The sequence below is a fragment of the Nomascus leucogenys genome, chromosome 14 (assembly GCF_006542625.1).
Source record: "Nomascus leucogenys isolate Asia chromosome 14, Asia_NLE_v1, whole genome shotgun sequence".
NCBI classification, from domain to species: Eukaryota; Metazoa; Chordata; class Mammalia; order Primates; family Hylobatidae; genus Nomascus; species Nomascus leucogenys.
Window position 1 is genome coordinate 14,531,742 of NC_044394.1, and position 19,505 is coordinate 14,551,246.

Genomic DNA, 19,505 nt, shown 5'->3' on the forward strand with positions numbered 1-19,505 from the left:
TTGGTGACAAAGAAAAAAAAAACAGCTCTACTTTCAGGAAATCTGGCTGTGTACATGCACATGACTTGGAGATCCAAGCACAGACTGTATTTCAGCCTCGACTCATCCCCTCCACTGGGACTCTGGGGCAGCGCTCAAGCTGTCTAACTATACACAGTGCCCTGTCCACCAGCTAGCATGGTTTCTCTAATGCTCATTTATTAAATTTCAAATGAATTCCTTAGCACCCAGCCCACATTTTACTCTTTTGTGAAATCATCCTTGATTACCAAACACCACTCTGTTTTCTAAAATTGTATAGAACACATATTTTGTGCCACTCATTTGAACTATGTCTTTCTTAGTAATGTCTTCATAGTGTTCTGCTTGGAGTAGGTTTGGGGACAGAAGCTGTACTGCACTTACATGTCTGCTAGGGTCAGGAGGAACAATCTTAAGTTTTTGGAAAGGTTTGTCTCCATGTATGTGAACTGAAGTCTGACAGCCAAGAGAAAATAAATTTGTTCCCAGAAAGAAATACAAACTAATACGGGGAGGTTAGTGACTATTGCAATTGCAGGATTGCAAAACTAAACTATTTTGACTAATAATAGTGGAATTAACTTTTACTCAGCACTTACTACTTACCAGGCTTTTACCAATTTCTAACTATTTTGAAATTAATAACTCATTTAAACATCAAACAACCTTATGAGGTAAGTACTGTCATTGTCTCCACTTTTTAGATTAGGAAAATGAGGTTAAAGAACTTGGGAAAAAATTTCACATCTCATCAGTGTTTGAACTAGGATTTGAACTCATGCAGTCTGGCTTTTGAATGTTCCCTCTTAACCTTCATGCTAACCTGCACACTTAACTTGCATTAAGTTCGTAGCATATGTCTGGTTTGATCATTTGATGTGTGGTATATATTCCTACAGCAATTTTAGTCATTAAGGAGGAGTATTCAAGTTAGACTTGGCACTCACTTCTGCATCTAGATAAAGAATAACCAGCACACAGGAAGAACATTATTATGGGAATGCTTCTAATCACAAAGGACCCCTAAACAGCCCTTACAGATCTGAATAGAAGAAGTAATAACCACTGGTATCAGAATCTCAGCACAACAAAGGTCTTAGCATCATCTGACCTGGTGGGGACCAACAATAACATTTTATGAATTATTTCTTAGGAGAATTAAGAATTATTTCTTAGGAAGCATTGCATAATCCTACAGAGCACTGGAGTAGGCTTTAGAACGTATGATGTTGGCAAGTAAACGAATCTCCCTGTGTTTGCTCATTTATCACAAGGAGATACTGTAAGCTGTCTTACAAAGATTTTGGGAGAGTTAATGCAATAATGTTTGTAAATAAGGTATGTAAAATAATTAGCATACTGCGCCATATAGAGTGCCCACTGTAGACTGCACGTCTAACTTATTGTTTCGGATACTAGCTCTTACAAATAGGCAGGAATGTCAAAAGGTTCTATGAATGTCTGGAATTTTGGATGAGTTCTTGTTACCTCTTCACCCCAATGCTAGCGCAACATGAGTTTCCTATATTGAATCAATTTGACAGATTTAACATTCTATTTGAACTCCATTTCCATGAAGCACAGGCCTCATCTAATTATCCCCAAGTCTGCCTTCTACGGTGACTGTGCCCATTCTGCTTCTTTTTTTACCAAAGCAAATCTTTTCATTTAAAAAAGCTTCCTTTTGTTTGTTTCGCCTCTAACCACAAAATGCACTCTCGTCCAAGTCCTCTGCCAACCTGAGCAATAAAAATAATAAATGAGAGAACTGAAGACTCTACTTGGACCTTTAAAATGCTCCAGCGAAGGTGACCCTGACAAATTATTATGGCATGTTATCAATTAGGTGACACTATCTAGAAAAATGAAAGTGAAATATTCCTTTATTCGGTCCGATTTTATATCTCATAAATCCTGCTAAAATACTTCATTGGAAATGCATATGGTAATATCTAGACAGGTTTATGTTAGATATATTCTTTTTGGATTCTCAGTGGACATTTTACATATTAGGGCCACCAATATAGATAATATGCCCAAGATGACAAATTACTTCAATAATACTTAACATGAGGAAAGTCTGTCTTAACTTTGCAAGGAGGGGTAAACTCAGCTGCTTTTTAACACAGTTAAATTCATAAAGCTAAAAACAAAACAGACTTTAAAATGTTTAAAAGTCTGTCTTTGAGAAATATTCTACCCATGAGGCTAAATTTGACGCAAAATATTCATTGTCGTAATTTAAATTTTAATATATGGCCTATTTAAAGGCTTCATACTTCAAAAGGTTTTTACATTTATTTTGTCATTCTGTCTTAATTAAGAACCAACTCCAGTGTTAGATTAAGTTACACCTTTGGATTGTTAGAAAAATTAGGTTGCTATTCTTCTGGAATAAAACTACTTTTCTAATAACCACACAAACACGTCAAAATATTTTTTTAACAACAAATGCATCTGACTTATAGTTACACAAAGGCATTACGTTTAATTAAGTTATTTTTTTCTGAAATGTTACATAGAATTGAGTAAAAGGTATTTTTAGGTGGAAACCATTTCTAAACTCTTATTTCGAAAAAAAAAAAAAACCTTATAGAATGAGAGTTCCAAACACCTTTCACTCAGCTTTCCTCCTGTTAATAATTAAATAACCATTAGGCAGTTACCAAAACCAAGAAAGTAACATTAATAATAAACTGTTGACTGAAGTATAGACTTTATTTGGTTTTACCAGTTTTTAACTAATGTCCTTTTTCTATTGCAGGATCTAACTCAGCTCCCACATTGCATTAAACTGCCATGTTTCCTTTGTCCCTTCAGATCTGTCTTTTTTTGTAATTCATATAGTTGACACTTTGGAAGAATACTGGCCATTTTGTAAAATGTCCCTCAATTTTGGTTTGTCATAGTTAGACGGAACTTATGGATTTTTGTTGAGAATATGAATACCAAAGAAGTGAAGAGCTTTTCTTAGCAGGAAGGTTCATAAAGTCAATATTTTTTATTACTGGTGGCATTTAACTTGATCACTTAAGGTGAACTGCTGAGTTTTTCTGAAGAAAGTTACTACTTCTACTTGGAGGAAATATTTTTAGATTACATAAATTACTAACTTCTACTGATAACTTTTTCGCACTTATTTTGGCATCTATTAGGGAATCCTGACTTAAATAATTTTTACATTGGTATTCTAATGATGATTTCCTATTTCCATCATCCTTCTACGTTATTAATTGTAATTTTTATGTATGGGTGAGCTGTCCCTGCTTCCCTATTTATCTATCTGTATGTCTACCTTTCTATCTGTTCAGTTACTTGTTTATATCACTATGGGTTCATAGATGTTTATTTTACTCTTTTGGTTATAATCCAATGACATATCTATTAGTTTTGTTCCTCAATTTGATCTAGTTCTGGCCATTGGAAGTTTTTTCAGATTAGTTCTTATGCTCCTTTGTCATGCTTCTCTCTCAGGGGTCAATAAAGTATGCCCTACAGGCCAAATGTATCTACTACTATTATCTAATATTGTAAATAAAGATTTATTGGATCACAGCCACACCCATTCATTTTCCTATTAGCTATTGTTGCTTTTGAGCGACAATGGCAGAACTGAGTAATTGTGACAGAGACCATGTGGTTCTCAAAGCCAGAGATATTTAATATTTGGCCTTCTATGATGAAAATTTGTTGATCTTTGCTCTAGATGAATTTTCTTTTTTTAATTATGAACTTTGAATAGTGCCCAAAATGTATTTAATTGTTATATCTGAGGTACTTTAGAATTCAGAATCTTGAATGTATATTTTTCCTATATTCTCCTAACTTCATTAGCTGTAATAATTTTGTTGCTAGACATTTATTATTTTGTTGGAAGAAAACAAAATGGATTATCAGTATTCTATTGAGTTTAAAATACTAAATCATACAGAATAAGAAAATAATGGTGAGACAAAGGTGAAAAATTATCTAGTCAGAGGATCGAAAGAGAAAAATTGTCCTCTTGCATGATACGTTTTAAAGTTTCCTAAATACATGCAAAGGGCTTTATTAACTTCTTCGCATAATAACGAACGGAAATATGGTAGTCTCCTCTTATTCTACAGTTTCAGTTACCCACAGTCGAATGCAGTCTGAAAATACTAAATGGAAAATTTCAGAAATAAACAATTCATGCCATTTCAGTAAATGGCATGCAATTTAAATAATAAGGTTTTAAATTGCATGCCATTCTGAGTAGCATGATAAAATCTCTGGCCATCCCACTCTGTCCCTCACGACCCATGAATCATCCCTTTTTCTAGTGTATCCACATTATATAGTCTGTTAGTCACTTATAAGTAGTCATCTGGGTTATCAGATCAACAGATCACAAGAAAAAGGTGAATATAGTACAATAAGGAATTTGGGGACATGGAGAGAGAGAGGAAGAGGCCACACTCACAGAACTTTTATTATGGCATATTGTTATGACTGTTCTATTTTATTACTAGTTATTGTCACTAACCTCTTACTGTGTCTAATTTACACATTAAATTTATCATAGGGATATATGTATAGCGTAACACATAGTATATATAGGTTTTGGTACTATCTGTGATTTCTGGCATCCAATGAGAGTCTTGGAATGTATTCCTTAATGGATACAGGGGGATTATTGTACTTTGCAGAGATGTTATATTGACAGCAATTTTTATCTTTATGATATTGGACACAGTTACTTCACCATCACACTTCACAATCATGAGACGATTCACTGAGAGACCTTTCCAAATGAAACTCTTAAACCATGCATTTTGGTTTTAAGGATATTCTTTATGTAATGCCCCCATATTATAATTATATCAAGCATAGTATCAGTGTTTAAAATAAATTTATTAGAAGGATAATGGCATTCTTATGATGCTATTTTGGAGAACAACTGCTTTAAACTGGAAGTACAAAAGTTGGTCCCATTCTGTGAAAAAAAAAAAATTATCTGAGCTAGTAAAGGCTACACCCAGAGGGCTATGTCAGTGGTTAGAAGGTTATTAGCAGGTTAGTAAAGGGCAGCCACATTTCATTGGAAGCATGTTTAATTAGGGGAGGAGGAGGTTTCTCCTCATATGTTCACTACACAGACTTTATTTTTTCCTCTAATATGTCAATATCCTCAAAGATCACCTAGAGCACAGGTTCTGAATTCTAGGTAAATGGGCCTAAGGATGCAACCCTTAAACATAACATACATACTTTTGTATACAAATGCAGATAGATGTGTATTTTTCTAAAGACAGAATGTTCTACTTCATTGGATTCTTATGGAGGCAGAGATTCAAAGGAAGTTAAGAAAAACTGATCTAGATTAATGTCTAAAACTAAATAAGTTACCTAAGCTTTATACTGTACATAAGGCCTTGACACCAGTGTATGATATTTTATCTTTTTGATACTCTGCCTCCTCTTGACGGCACTTTCATTTGTTTATTAGAAGTTAAGTGACATTAAAACCAACTTACTCCTGGCCAGGCGCAGTGGCTCATGCCTGTAATCCCAGCACTTTGGGGGGCTGAGGCGGCTGGATCACAAGGTCAAGAGATCGAGACCATCCTGGCCAACGTGGTGAAACCCCATCCCTACTAAAATACAAAAATTAGCTGGGCATGGTGTTGTGAGGCTGAGGCAGGAGATTTGTTTGAACCCAGGAAGTGGAGGTTACAGTGAACCGAATTCGGGCCACTGCACTCCAGCCCAGTGATGGAGCAAGACTCTGCCTCAAAAAACTAAACAAAACAACTTACTGTTGAGCTTACAAGATATGAAAAGTGGGTAGACAGTGGACAAATATAAATAGCATGAAAATCGTGAGACTTATTCATAGTTAACATTCAAATAATGACATTAAAGCTGAGAAGGAACAAATCACATAGTACAGATTTAAAAATTGTTCATTATACACCAAAATACTAGCTATTATGTGTTATCATTATAAAAATATATAAATAAATATGTCTGTGCTATTTAATAAAAGCTCCTGAAGATATAAGAAGTCAGAGTGTTTGAGAAAGTATTAAGAGAAAGGCTTGTCATTGAGTTGGGAATGTGACTTGTTCTTCCATTAAAGTCAGCTATTTATAAACTATATGATAAAACAAAGATACTTTCAGGTAATAGTCAAATTATAAAAGCCACTGTTATAAAATATAAATATTAAAATCAACCAAATACTTGTAAATACCATCTGAAGTTTCCTAAAAACCTAATACTCTTTAATATGTCATTTTTTTCTGGCCTTCAGTGTTTAGCTATTCTTATAACTTGTTTCCACCTCATTTCCTAAAAGCTAAATTTTTGCATTGTAGTGACAATTAATTTTTTATATCTGACATGATTAATTCATTTTTTGTAACCAGTAGTTAGATTCATTAACCTGATTACCCATATCTTTGGTGAAAAGTCCTTCAAGACAATCTCAGCCAGTATCTTTAGCCACACTTATTTAAAATCATGATAATACTATTCTCTGTTTAACGTGACTACTTTTCAGGAGTGAGACCAGTATATCCCTTTATTATGATAAGAACTTAAATTGCTAAACAAATTGTATGTTGGAAACAATAATGGCAGACAAAAAGGGGGAAATTTTATGAAAATCACTTAGAAGGGCTGCTATTTGTATATTACAACATAAGATACACTTGGCAAAAGTTCTTAAACACAGTAATGATTAATAAACATTTCTCAATTTGATTTGACGGGTTGGTTTCTAAGTAATTTGTTCTCAGAATCCAAGAACTTTTAAAAGTAAAACAAGTTCATTAAAAACTGGCAAAACAATAAATTTTTATTGATTAAATGTTTCAAAATATATTTAATTCATTTTTAAACAAGCTTAAGTTTAGCTTCAAATATGTAGGAAACCCATGAGTTGCTATCCTACTTTATTGAGCTCTTGGTTTCTGATAGTGTTAATAAAGGCACCTACCCTCCCCACACAATTGCAAAAAGGATTAATTTCAGTGAGAGGCAAAAAAGTACTAGGAGAAATTGGGAAAGAAGAGCTTTGACTTATATGTCTCTACGTCATTCACAATAGTATCCAAATAGCAGATACCCAACACATATCTGAAGAAACTAATTTCTCAGATTATTTCAATTTTGTCAGCAATAAACATTTAATAATGCATTTGTTTTGGGGGCAAAAAATCAGCATATTCTGAAAGCAGAGAAAAAGGGCCTGTTTGGGTTTCACTGAGCTTTCAGAATTGTCTGGACAATTATTAAATTGGCCCTGTGATACTCTGTATGTTAGCCTCTACTACAAGAGAACTTTATGAAAGTCATTGATAGGTCTCATCGACAAGTTTCCTGGGATAGAACAAAGAATATTTCCATAAATACATAGCAATAATGGAACAAAAATGGCAACTTACAGACAAACTACAAGATTTCAATTTAAGGAATGAAGCAGTTAAGCCTAGTTGATATAATATCCTTTAATTTGTTTTACCACGACTCTTACAAAACATCTGCATTATCTGTTTGCCAGCCTGTGTAATTTAAAAGATGCCAAAACCCATCAAACCATCAGAGAATCTTGCTCTCTCTTTTAACAGAAAATAAAAAAATGCTAACATGGTTGTGTGTCCGGAATTGGTGGGCTCTTGGTCTCGCTGAATTCAAGAATGAAGCCTCGGACTCTCGTGTTGAGTGTTACAGTTCTTAAAGGCACTGTGGACACAAAGAGTGAGCAGCAGCAAGATTTATTGCAAAGAGCGAAACAACGATGCTTCCACAGCACGGAAAGGGACCCGAGCAGGTTGCCACAGCTGGTTGGGGCAGCCTGCTTTTATTCTCTTATCTGGCCCCACCCACATCCTGCTGATTGGTCCATTTTACAGAGAGCCGATTGGTCTCTTTTACAGAGAAGCTGATTGGTCCGTTTTGACAGGGTGCTGATTGGTGCGTTTACAATCCCTGAGCTGGACACAAAAGTTCTCCACCTCCCCACTAGATTAGCTAGATACAGAGTGCTGATTGGTGTATTTACAAACCCTGAGCTAGATACAGAGTGCTGATTGGTGTATTCACAATCCCTTAGCTAGACATAAAGGTTCTCCAAGTCCCCACCAGATCAGCTGGACACAGAGCACAGATTGCTGCATTTACAAACCTTGAGCTAGACACAGAGTGCTGATTGGTGCATTTACAAACCTTGAGCTAGATACAGAGTGCCGATTGGTGTATTCACAATCCCTTAGCTAGACATAAAGATTCTCCAAGTCCCCACCAGATTAGCTAGATACAGAGTGCCCATTGGTGCATCCACAAACCCCGAGCTAGACACAGGGTGCTGATTGGTGTGTTTACAATCCCTTAGCTAGACACAAAGGTTCTCCAAGTCCCCACTAGACTCAGGAGCCCAGCTGGCTTCACCCAGTGTATCCCACACCAGGCGGGAGGTGGAGCTGCCTGCCAGTCCTGTGCCACGTGTGCTGGCACTCCTCAGCCGTTGGGTGGTCGATGGGACTGGGCCCCGTGGAGCAGGGGGCCGTGCAGGAGCCCATGGCGGGGGGGCCAGGAGGAGGGGAGGCTCAGGCATGGCGGGCTGCAGGTCCCAAGCCCTGCCCTGCCTGTGGGGAGGCAGCTAAGGCCCGGTGAGAAATCGAGCGCAGCGCCGGTGGGCCGGCACTGCTGGGGGACCTGGCACACTCTCTGCAGCCGCTGGCCCTGGTGCTAAGCCCGTCACTGCCCTGGGCCAGCGGGGCTGGCTGGCCGCTCCAAGTGCGGGCCTGCCAAGCCCATGCCCACCCAGAACTCTAGCTGGCCTGCAAGCGCCGCTGGCAGCCCCAGTTCCCGCCGGTGCCTCTCCCTCCACACCTCCCCGCAGGCTGAGGGAGCCGGCTCCGGCCTTGGCCATCCCAGGAAGGGGCTCCCACAGTGCAGCGGCAGGCTGAAGGGCTCCTCAAGCATGGCCGAATGGGTGCCGAGGCCGAGGAGGCACCGAGAGCAAGCAAGGGCTGCCAGCACACTGTCACCTCTCAGTTGCCTTACAGTAACTGTAAAAATTCTGATATTTAAAAAATCCAAGTCATTGATAAAGTAAGAACAAGTGAGAAGTCTGATAATATATCATTTCTTTCCATTTCCTTGGACACAATTTCTCAGAAGCTAAGCTTAGAATTTTAGGAAGATATATTCAATATACTACTTAATAAAAAACTTCATTATGTTTCATCATTTGGAATAACCTCAAATTCCCAGCAAAATTGAACACTGTGAAAAAAGATAATTAAACAGGAAAAGTCAGAGTTTTAGACACTTGTTTAATCTAACACAGCTACTGTATTTGTGGCTTCAGATTTCTCAGAGTAAGATTTATTACAGAAAATTAGTGTTAGTAAACATTTAATGATTTCCAATGGAAACCAAACATTTATATATTGAAATAAATATTCATCTATGCATGTAAGTATATTTTGGCTAAAAATCATCAGAAAAAAAATGCCTTGACCTAGAAGTTTAATGAGGGATGTAGATTTATTCAACAACTATTTAGTAAGCACCTTCTGTGTGTCACACCCTGATTATTATGTCTTTTGTTAGACCCTACTCAAAATTGGTTCTTAATTTAAATAATAATTCAAATATTCCAAATGGTTTTTCAGTTTCCGCAAGACTTATATTTTCACTATTTTACTTTTAGAGGAAGGAAAAAAATTAGTCAAACACTTCCCATATCTATACATTTAATGAGAACATGGGCAAGTCTTCTTTTAACAAACTTTTTCTCCCAAATGATTCTTAAGTATTCTAATGTTCTAATGGACCATAATGATTTACTTAATTTGCTACTAAAGTTTCTCCAGTAAAGTTAGAAAATAATTAGTGCTTACTAACGAGTATTATTGATTCAAAACTTTAGTGAAAACAAAATATGGTTATAAGATAAATTATAATTTATCTTATAAATTATAAATAACTATGGTTATTATAAGAAAATCTTTTTTTATGTGTTACTATGTTTAAATACCCATAAGATAGTCTTGTGTGTGTATATGTTTGTGTGGGTCAGCAGAAATAGCAGACTGTGACATCAACTGATACAGTTAGGACCAATCGTGTAAGTAATAACATTTAGTTAGGAAGAATAGGCTACGCTATGTTTAAAAATGCATCTAATGATCTTTGCATATTTTACTTTATGTTTCCCAGACTTTATAAAGGAAGGTTCATAGCTTGTAGACAGCAGTCCCCAAGTGTAGTTTTTACTCTGCCACTAATGAGCATTGTGATCTTGAGCAAATCAGTTGGTCTCTTCAAGGTTCCATTTTGTTGTTTGATAAATGAAGGAGCTGGAATAGAAGAACGTTGAAGTTCCTTCCCTCCTTCAAATGCGATGATCATGTAAGGTAGATTTCTTTAATTACATGATACTTTGAAAAATTAAATTAAACAAATATTAAAAAATCATTAAATTAACCAACACTTCAGTACCAACCCTGCAATCTCTATAAATAATAGAGTGACTTAAATAAATAATAAATTATTGATGACTTGAATTAAAAATAAACTAATCTTAGATTAAGCTACACTAAAGGTTTGGAATTTACGGTAATAATATGACTTCCTGAGCCCTGAAATATTTTACCAGCTTTCATGGATGAAAACAGAGTTAAGGTTTAGATCTAATACTCATAAGCTCTTCCAGACAAATTGCATGATCATGAGTAAAGATTTACACCATCTCTATGGAGTCTTAGAGCATTTCTCTTTTTCTCTCAGATCCTCTTATCCCTAAAGGATCTCTTTATCTTACCACTCCAGACCACCATTTTCTATTTTCCTTAAACTTAACAGCAACCAAACTCGGCATTTTGAAAGTTAATACATTTTATCTGACATGTTTAGGTTTTCTGGATCCTCCTTATCTCCCAATCAGACTAATCTGTCGACAAACAGGAATAATAATGTCTTTGACTTCTTTGTTCCTTCCTACAACTGGTTTCCATTTCATTGGTACCTAGTGTCGTCTGGTGACACACAGCAGCATTAGAACATTGAATAATTGCTGGTTAAAAGGGAGAGAGGGGGAGAGGCAGAGAAGAATGAGAGAGAGAGCGAGCCAAAAATGTCGGCATGTCTCTCTATTAAGTTGTTCATTAGGTTTTACAGTGTATTTTGCATTCATCCTGTTTATTTTCTCACATTCTACTTTAGTACTTTATCTTTTGATACCTGGATTGGTTAGTAGTTTCCTAAATAGTTTGTCTGTCTGTATCATTTCCTGCTAATCCTTCCTAAATGAATCCATGCTTGAAAAGACCTAAATCTAATTTACTATTGAGTTCACAGTCTTGCTACACCACTCACTTCAAAATGGTCTCTTCTTCCTTGGAAGGAGTTTTCCTTTTATATCTTATTCAGAAATTAGCCAACTATGATATGATAACTCTAGCACTTTCTCACATTTTATATTTCTAATCTTGAACATTTTTTGCCTATCTCTGTAACCAGACTGTAAATTTAGTATGTTCCTTTTATGTAGTATATATCCTTTAAATATTTGTTGATTTAATATGTTGAGTATAAAATGAACATTTGACCTTGTGTAGAGTGTAAAAGAAATCTTTTGACACACTGTGATAGGAAAACAAATTCAAAAGTTTATTATCAAAGATAACTGTGATTTATCTGAAGCAATCTTTAGTCTGGGTAAGCAAGATGATGTTAGGCTTTGTGAATTAATGTTATGAGAAAAGAAAGTCTATTTTTGTGGAGAGAGAAAATTTTGCTGCATAACTGTAATTAGGGACAAATCAGAGATTAATGATGCATTATATTCTAGAGTTTTAACTGATAAGCACCAAGAAATGGCTTTCTCAACTTTAAATGGTTTGTAAAATATTATCTCTGTACTTTGCTGTATATACAGAAAATAATGGATACTAGGTCTGCTATTCAGAAAATTCAATCTTTATTCTAAAATGTAAATTGTTGAGTTACAGGAAGATTTCATATACTCAAAAAGATCATAAAATCTACCTCTACTAATTAGTTTCTCTATGAAAGCCTTCCAGGAAATTACAGGGCAGTACCATTGGTCAATGCTTTGGTTGCTTTTCATTAAAGGTATAGTGTTGCTACCAGATGAATTGCTTCATATAAAAGCACTTACCACAAAAATCTATAATGGAGGTTAAGTGCTATACTAATTACTAATTTCAATCCTTATTACCTATATTTTGCAGTACAGGCACTTTAAAGGAACCAAATATAGTCTGCTGGTTCCCGCTTCTCTGATTATAAGATTTGGTGGTAAAAGCTTTAATTTAGCTGTTCTTCTAATAAAAATAACCCCAAAAATTAATAAAAAGAGCCATACCACAAACTGACATAAAATACATATACTAGACTTTGCTACTGAACTCGTATTTACAATCACTGTGTCATAAAGACTTTAATCGAGGTGACACACTCTTCAAAATTTGTATTCAGCCATTATGGCACCATTGCAGATGAAGCTCCAAGAGAAAAAGGTATTTGAAATTTTCATGGCTTATTTCCTACCTCAGCATCACACTGAGATGAACACAGAGCAGATGATTAAAAAAACATCTGATGACAATGGTGACTCCCCTGAGTTCTTTATATATTGATCATTAACTTTTTATATGTATATATTGAAATTCTTCATATGTGCTTTATTTTCTTGAGGACTGAATCTGTGTTTTTCCTTGCGTATATCCTTCAGAATAATTGCAAGTTTGCCCACTCTTGGTTTATTTATATTTTCTAAAATACATCTTGGTAAAAGGGCATTTAAAATCTCTGATTAAATGTTGAAAGTTTTATCTGTAATAACTATATGTAAAGATTTGCTTCTTATTACGATACTGCTCATTTCTATTTTTAAACATCTTTTACATTGTGTTTCTTATTCTGAACAGTTATTTAATTGGCAAATAAGGTACTACATATGTTAAACAAATATTAATGTAGAAAAAGATGTACAAATATTTTTTTCAAATAATTAATAAGCACTGCCTCAATCTCAGCTACCAGATTCAAACTGGACATTAGTCTGCTACAAGAACACAGGAACCATATCTTTTTTGAACTATATTCAGTACACGGTATCTGGTATGTGCACAATCAAATAAAATATAGTAAAATTGGGGCATATAGAAATTTTTGAAAACATAAAATATTTACTAAAATGCAATGATGTTTGGCTAATATATCCTATATTTATTTTCTATCATCTATGCTTGGGTAAAGCATCCTGTATTTCTCTTTTACGGATACATTATGGATATTAATAAAGTCCAAGTATAGATATTTTAACTTAGCTTAAACCAGAATCTCCCAAACTAATTTGAGCATGGGAGCTTAACCCGGAATTTTCCAAACTGCTGGGACTTTCCCTTTCTCACCATAAGTAGTAATAAGCTCTAGGTAAAGATACCAGTTTGGAAATTGCTGATAAAGTGTTAAAAGTTACTAAATAAAGAAATTTTAAAGAATTAACTATGAACACAAAACCATGCCTCAAGAGGCAAATGCCACACTGCAATAGTAACAGGATTTATCATTTTGCACATTCAGGTCCACTGTTCACAGCTGACAACATCCCACGAGCAAAGCCTAGACCTTACCCTACTATATATTTTCATGGCATCCAGTGTGATGACTTTCTCTCAGCAAATAGGCAGTGATTAATCCATATTTTAGGAAAATTACCAATACACCTTTCTGTAATTTTATTAAGGTTTTAGCTATTACTTTTAAAAGCACATTTTTTTAGGCTGGGCATGGTGGCTCATGCCTGTAATCCCAGCACTTTGGGAGGCTGAGGCAGGAGGATCACTTAAGGTCAGGTGTTCAAGACCAGCCTGAGCAACATAGCGAGACCCCCCCATCTCTACAAAAAAAATTTAAAAATTAGCCAGGCATGGAGGTCTGCACCTGTAGTCCTAGCTACTAGAGAGGCCGAGGAAGGAGGATCCTGTGAGCCCAAGAGTTTGAGGTTACAGTGAGCTATGACTTTGCCACTACATTCCAGTCTGGGCAAAAGAGTGAGACCTTGTTTCAAAAAAAAAAAAAAACTTAAATTGATAAAATAAAGAATAAAAATTGAAATTGCACATTTATACTAGGATTTCAGATAATGCAATAATCTGAGATTAGCAGGGGCTATGTAACATTGCATGCATATTAAGTTATTTGGCTTTCAAATCTTCCATTACTTCACCTTATTGTATATGGTTCACATAACTGTAGTGTAAAATTGTGGTAATTCCCAAGACATCAATTCAGCAAATATTTATTGAGTGCCTACTATTTGCCAGTATTATAACAGGCTCTGGACATATTAATTTCCTTGCTTCCTAACTTTGTCATAGGAGAGTTTTTTATTACATTTAATTAAGCAAATATTGGCACAGTACTAGGCTTATGGAATAGGTTTGAACTAGGGTTTGAAGATTTAGAATTCTATAAACCAGAAAAGGTCCAGAAGGGTATTACAGACATTTCATTTCACAATTGTGAGTCAGTACGTGGGATATTTGATATCAATTGAATACACTGGCTATGTCATTAAATTGCTTCTTTCAAGAACCAAATAAGTCTGATAGAGGAATTTAAATATATATTTTGATTATTATTTTTATTGGGTAAAATAGAAATGTATTTTTATACTTTTTCTTTATACTGTGTTATAAATTGTGTGCTTTGCAAAAAACATAGTTCTATCTAAAAGAGGAAGAGAGAAATGAGACTGATGCTTTTAGTAACCTATTTTATACTAAAATATAGAGATGATAATGATTGGAGTAAAATACCTTTATACTTTTAATTTATATTTTACTTAAAAAGCATATTTGTTTTAAAATTGAGGATATATACAACCACAAATAACACTGTTTAAAATTTCTGATCTACCACCTTTGTTTCAATAACATAATATTGATAAAACTCATTCACAATAAGCAAGATAACTTTTATTTTATCAATAACGGCTTGACATTTATTTTATAGACTTAAAATCAGTAGTGCTAGTGTCAAAGAATCCTCATGAAACTCCATGGTTATACGAAAGTGAAACCAAACTTCTTTTATGTACATGTTCTTATAAGTGTTGATTTATGCTACTATTGTTTTCTCACTAGTTCTCTACTTATCTCATGGGATCCCTACTCTTTAATGTGTTTCAGCCTTGCACTACCATCTGAGGAAGGGTTAGGTCTTATTTTCTTTCAGAAAAAAAAAAAGGGTTATAATATTCTTTCCCTTAGTTTTAAATTTTAACTTTGTTACTTTTGACAAAGCCTTTCCTTTGTTTAAATGCAAGGATCCAGTAAAAAGAGCTTTGATATGTTGCGCTTTTTATGTGTGCATTTTTCTGATTTCATTGATGTCCTAAATTTTGAAAACGATAACGTACACCTTCACGTTCTCCTATAAAATGGCATTTGTACACTGTAGCAAGAAGAGTTTAGGACAGCATTACATTCACATGACTCTAAAGTCCAATAAATAGTTGATGGTTTCTCAGAAAACCACAATTTGGTGAAACGGACACAAAACAGTGCTTTTTCTTCCAGTTTGTTTTTCATAAAATCTTCCCCCAATACATATTCACTTGCTTACCTGCAGGGTAGCGCTCGATCACTGGCCAGCTGTCCACCTGTAACGTGGCATTGCCACCACTCCTCGTGAAACGAACTACATGATATTTCCCATCATTAATGATTGCATTGGACTCTTCAATGGCGATGTCATCTGTCCCAACATTAAACTTAACTCCAATTTTTCCCTGGTGCTGTAAGAGAGGAGGGGAAACAACAGTTGTATTAAGTCGACTAGTCACCATTTAATAAAGATTACATACAAGGTATTGTTTTAAAATGTGCTTTGGAAAACAGCTGCTTTCCTCCAATTTTACTTCTGAAAACCTACATGTAGTAGAAGCAAGATTCTTGACATTTGGGTAAATTTAAGACATCTCTTTCATGGATAATTGATATTCCAAAAGGCACACTTTCAAGGGAATTGAACTGCCTTCTTCCCAGAGGTTGTCACAGAGAAGGTGCACAGCTGCCTGCACAAAGGACATCCTTTCATGTCCTTTAGCACAGCCCCTTTAATTCACTCTCCCCATTTCACAAGAAAAACGGGGCTCCAAATTCTTACTTTTAATAACTGGTGAAATCAGAGCAATGATGTCTGTTTAGAGCCCATTGACAAATACTCACAATATAGGAAGTCATTCTAAAGGGTATGGGGCATTTAATGAGTGCAGTCCCTTAGTATTCACAAAACCATCAAATACTAAGAACTTGAAAGTTATTCAATGTTTTTATTTTATTGATGATGAAACGTCAACATTCTATTGACGATAACACAGGAAGGTACAAGACTTGTTCAAGGACACATAACTTAATAGAGACATACTAAAACTAAAATTCAGTTCCCTTATTCTTAGATTATATCTAAGCTAAGTTGAAGCAAAGATACTGTTATCCGAAATGAACACCCTCTTCACTTCTTCATATGCAAAGCCTCATTATGAATCATTCTAACTATAAAGTTGTTGCTGTGAACTTTAGAATTTCATAATATAAGGTGGCAAAGAGAAACATGTGCTATGTCCTCTGCCTCTGAGAAGCATTCTCTAACAGGACTGTCAACTCTACCATGAATTCAGTTGATTTTTAAAGCATGTGGGTTTGCCCTTAATGAGTCGCACAGAATACCTGTGCTGTAGGCCCTTGTCAGAACACATAACCTCAAACTGTCTGTGGTTCACCCTTCATCAAACCTCAGTTGAGAGAATGACACAGAGGAAGAAGGGTTTAAAGTATACACAGTCCATCCTTTCCTGTAGAAGTTTTAAATCAGAATGTTAGAAACCTGAAGATTTGGGCCACATTCTCTTGACTCTTTGTGGGGTTCTCATCATTATTTGAAATAGGCAGCAGGAGTATGGCATCAGCTTACACTGAGAATCCTTCTGGAAAATCTTTTTCAAAATTGTATTAATCAAAGGAAAACATTTGAGGATGTTATTTTGCAGTATTGCTCATTATCTCCTTCATGTAGAGATCCTAAATGTTTCTGTTGGTTTTTTTTCCCCCTGGGTTCTTATCGTACATAAAGATCTCTTTCTTATAAGTTAGCATGCTTACATTTTTTTTGTTTTGATTTGCTTTAGGCTTGACGGATGATTTAACTTTTTAAAAAATTACATTTTAACACTATATACATGTTTGTTAAATAAAGATAACTTATTATGTCTCTTAAATGAGATTCTTTAAAATTTTTCCTGTAGTTATATCACATCTGTTAAAAATGTATGTACTAAATTAATTACTGAAAATGAGCAAAAAGTAATTCTGTTAAAATAAGAAAATAATGCATGTTTACAAAAAGGTCTGAGCTAAAAAAAAATCTTTAAAAAAAATCTCCATAGGTCTTTGAATAACGTTTGAATTTTCACTGGACTTTTGCTGTTTGTTTATTAGCTGAATCAGTCTACACGATACTAAAATGCCTTACAATGACATGTATTTAAAAGTAAGGGTCATGAGAAATATGGTGGAAAATAATAAGTCCAGGGGAAAATATATACTAAAGTCTCTGCAGCTATTAAAATTACCCAGCCAGAAGTGATGGCACACATGTATAATCCCAGCAGTTTGGGAGGCCAAGGTGAAGAGGATTGTTCAAGCCCAGGAGTTGGAGACCAGCCTGGGAAACATAGCAAGATCTCGTCTCTACCATTAAAAAAAAAAACAAAAAAAAAAACAGCTGGGCATGGTGGCACACACCTGTATTCCCAACTACTCAGGAGGCTGAGGTAGGAAGATCACTTGAGCCCAGGAGGTTGAGGCTGCAGTGAGCCATGATTGTGCACTGAACTCCTGCCTGGTTGACAGAGTAAGACCCTGTCTCAAAATAAGTAAATATTTTAAAAAATTACCCTATCTAAATGGACCCTGAGTTTCCTAACAACCAAACACATACGTAGGGCTCTACGCATTTTATAACTACTAACTCTGGTATTCTTCATAACAGTTCCATGAGGGAGATGCTATTTTATCTTCATTTTACAGAAGAGAAAATTAAGGCACAGGGTGATTAAGCAATTTGGCTAAGGTCGCACAGCTGGAAAGAGAAAAGCTATGGTTCAGATCCACATAGTCAGGCTCCAGAGTCTGGTCCTTAATCATTACACTAGGCTGAGTTTAGGACTGTTGTGCCATCCTATAGCTGTAGCTAACAGACTTGGTAAATCTAGCTGTTTTTACTACCTGTTTTATCTCTCCTGCTAGAGTAGCATCACTAAGGGGCCTTGTATTGTTCTTTGAAGTTAGTAGACATGTATCAATCCATGCATGCTTAAAATAATTTTGGAATAAATTGCAAGCAACTGATATGCGGATATAATAGAATATTAAAATGATTCTTTTTGTTTCAGTTTCAGCTGAGATGTTAACATGATAAGATAATAAGTCAAAAACAGATTACTGTTTCCATCTTACAAAATAAAGTATAAAGTTAATTAAGCCAGTCTTGCAAAGGAGAACACTGAGAAGTGCTTTGAGGGTCCTGAATTAATTACCTACTTCCAGTCCATCAAAATGCAGAAAAAGGCAAGGGGAGATTAACAATTAGAAGAGAATTTTTGGAGACAGTTGAGATGTGATGAGATTTCCACATACTGCAGGGTGGAAGTTTACTTTTCCCTATCTCAAGTGCAGGAGAAAGGGACATTAGGGGAACATCTAAGAAAATTTGATATGTGCCTTCTGGGAGTTGGTGGGTGGCAGTGGTCAAGGTAGTGAGCAAACTAGTATTTGACTATACCTGAGAAATCTTCAAGGGAAGAGACTGTGGCTGGCTGATGCCCAGTGGCCAAGCAAAGAGATATTGATGTACCAGGAGCCACTTGTGCATTAGGGTTTGTTAGGACGAAGGACACTTGCGGACCCTAGGTTAGAGTCTGTGTAGAATTGTATTGTATCCTGTTTAGCAGGGTTACTAAAGGGATTGGGCTGACTGGTGAAGAAAACTCAGAAAAGAAAAGAAAAAAAAAAAGAACTTGGAGTTACTGTGATAGATGACCAGAGGCTGAGGTGGGAATCCTAAATGACCATCTGAAGGAAGTGCATTTACTACCTCAATGGAATTGCAGGTAAATTCTAATAATGGGGTTAAGGTCTCTAAAGAAGCAAATGCTTCCGAAAAGTGCCTTCTTAAGAACTTTAAGTACAGGCTAAGCTCAACTAGATGGCTAAAATAATATTAGCCAAGTAAGGTCATTTCTGCCCTTTCTGTCTTCTTTCTTCTCCTGCTTCATCCCTGGAGGAAAAGAGAGGGAGAGGAATAGTGAAAGCCATGGAAACAATCGTGTTCCTCCCAGTGCAAGTGGGGGCTCCATTGTCGCTGAAGCAGCGATAACGAAGAGGCTTTAACTGACTTCTGTTATTACAGAGGAG

The 19,505-nt window shown here is 35.6% G+C and overlaps 1 protein-coding gene across 34 annotated transcripts in view; it reads right to left on the reverse strand.

Annotated features, from left to right (window-relative positions):
• The window catches only part of NRXN1 (neurexin 1), a 1,138,820-nt gene that overhangs the window by 158,463 nt on the left and 960,852 nt on the right, over nt 1-19,505 (reverse strand). For all 34 annotated transcript variants that reach the window (XM_030826918.1, XM_030826917.1, XM_030826892.1 and 31 more), the window contains one exon: nt 15,655-15,826. In XM_030826918.1, the coding sequence (XP_030682778.1) occupies nt 15,655-15,826 (172 nt within the window). The remainder of the gene's footprint in view (nt 1-15,654; nt 15,827-19,505) is intronic.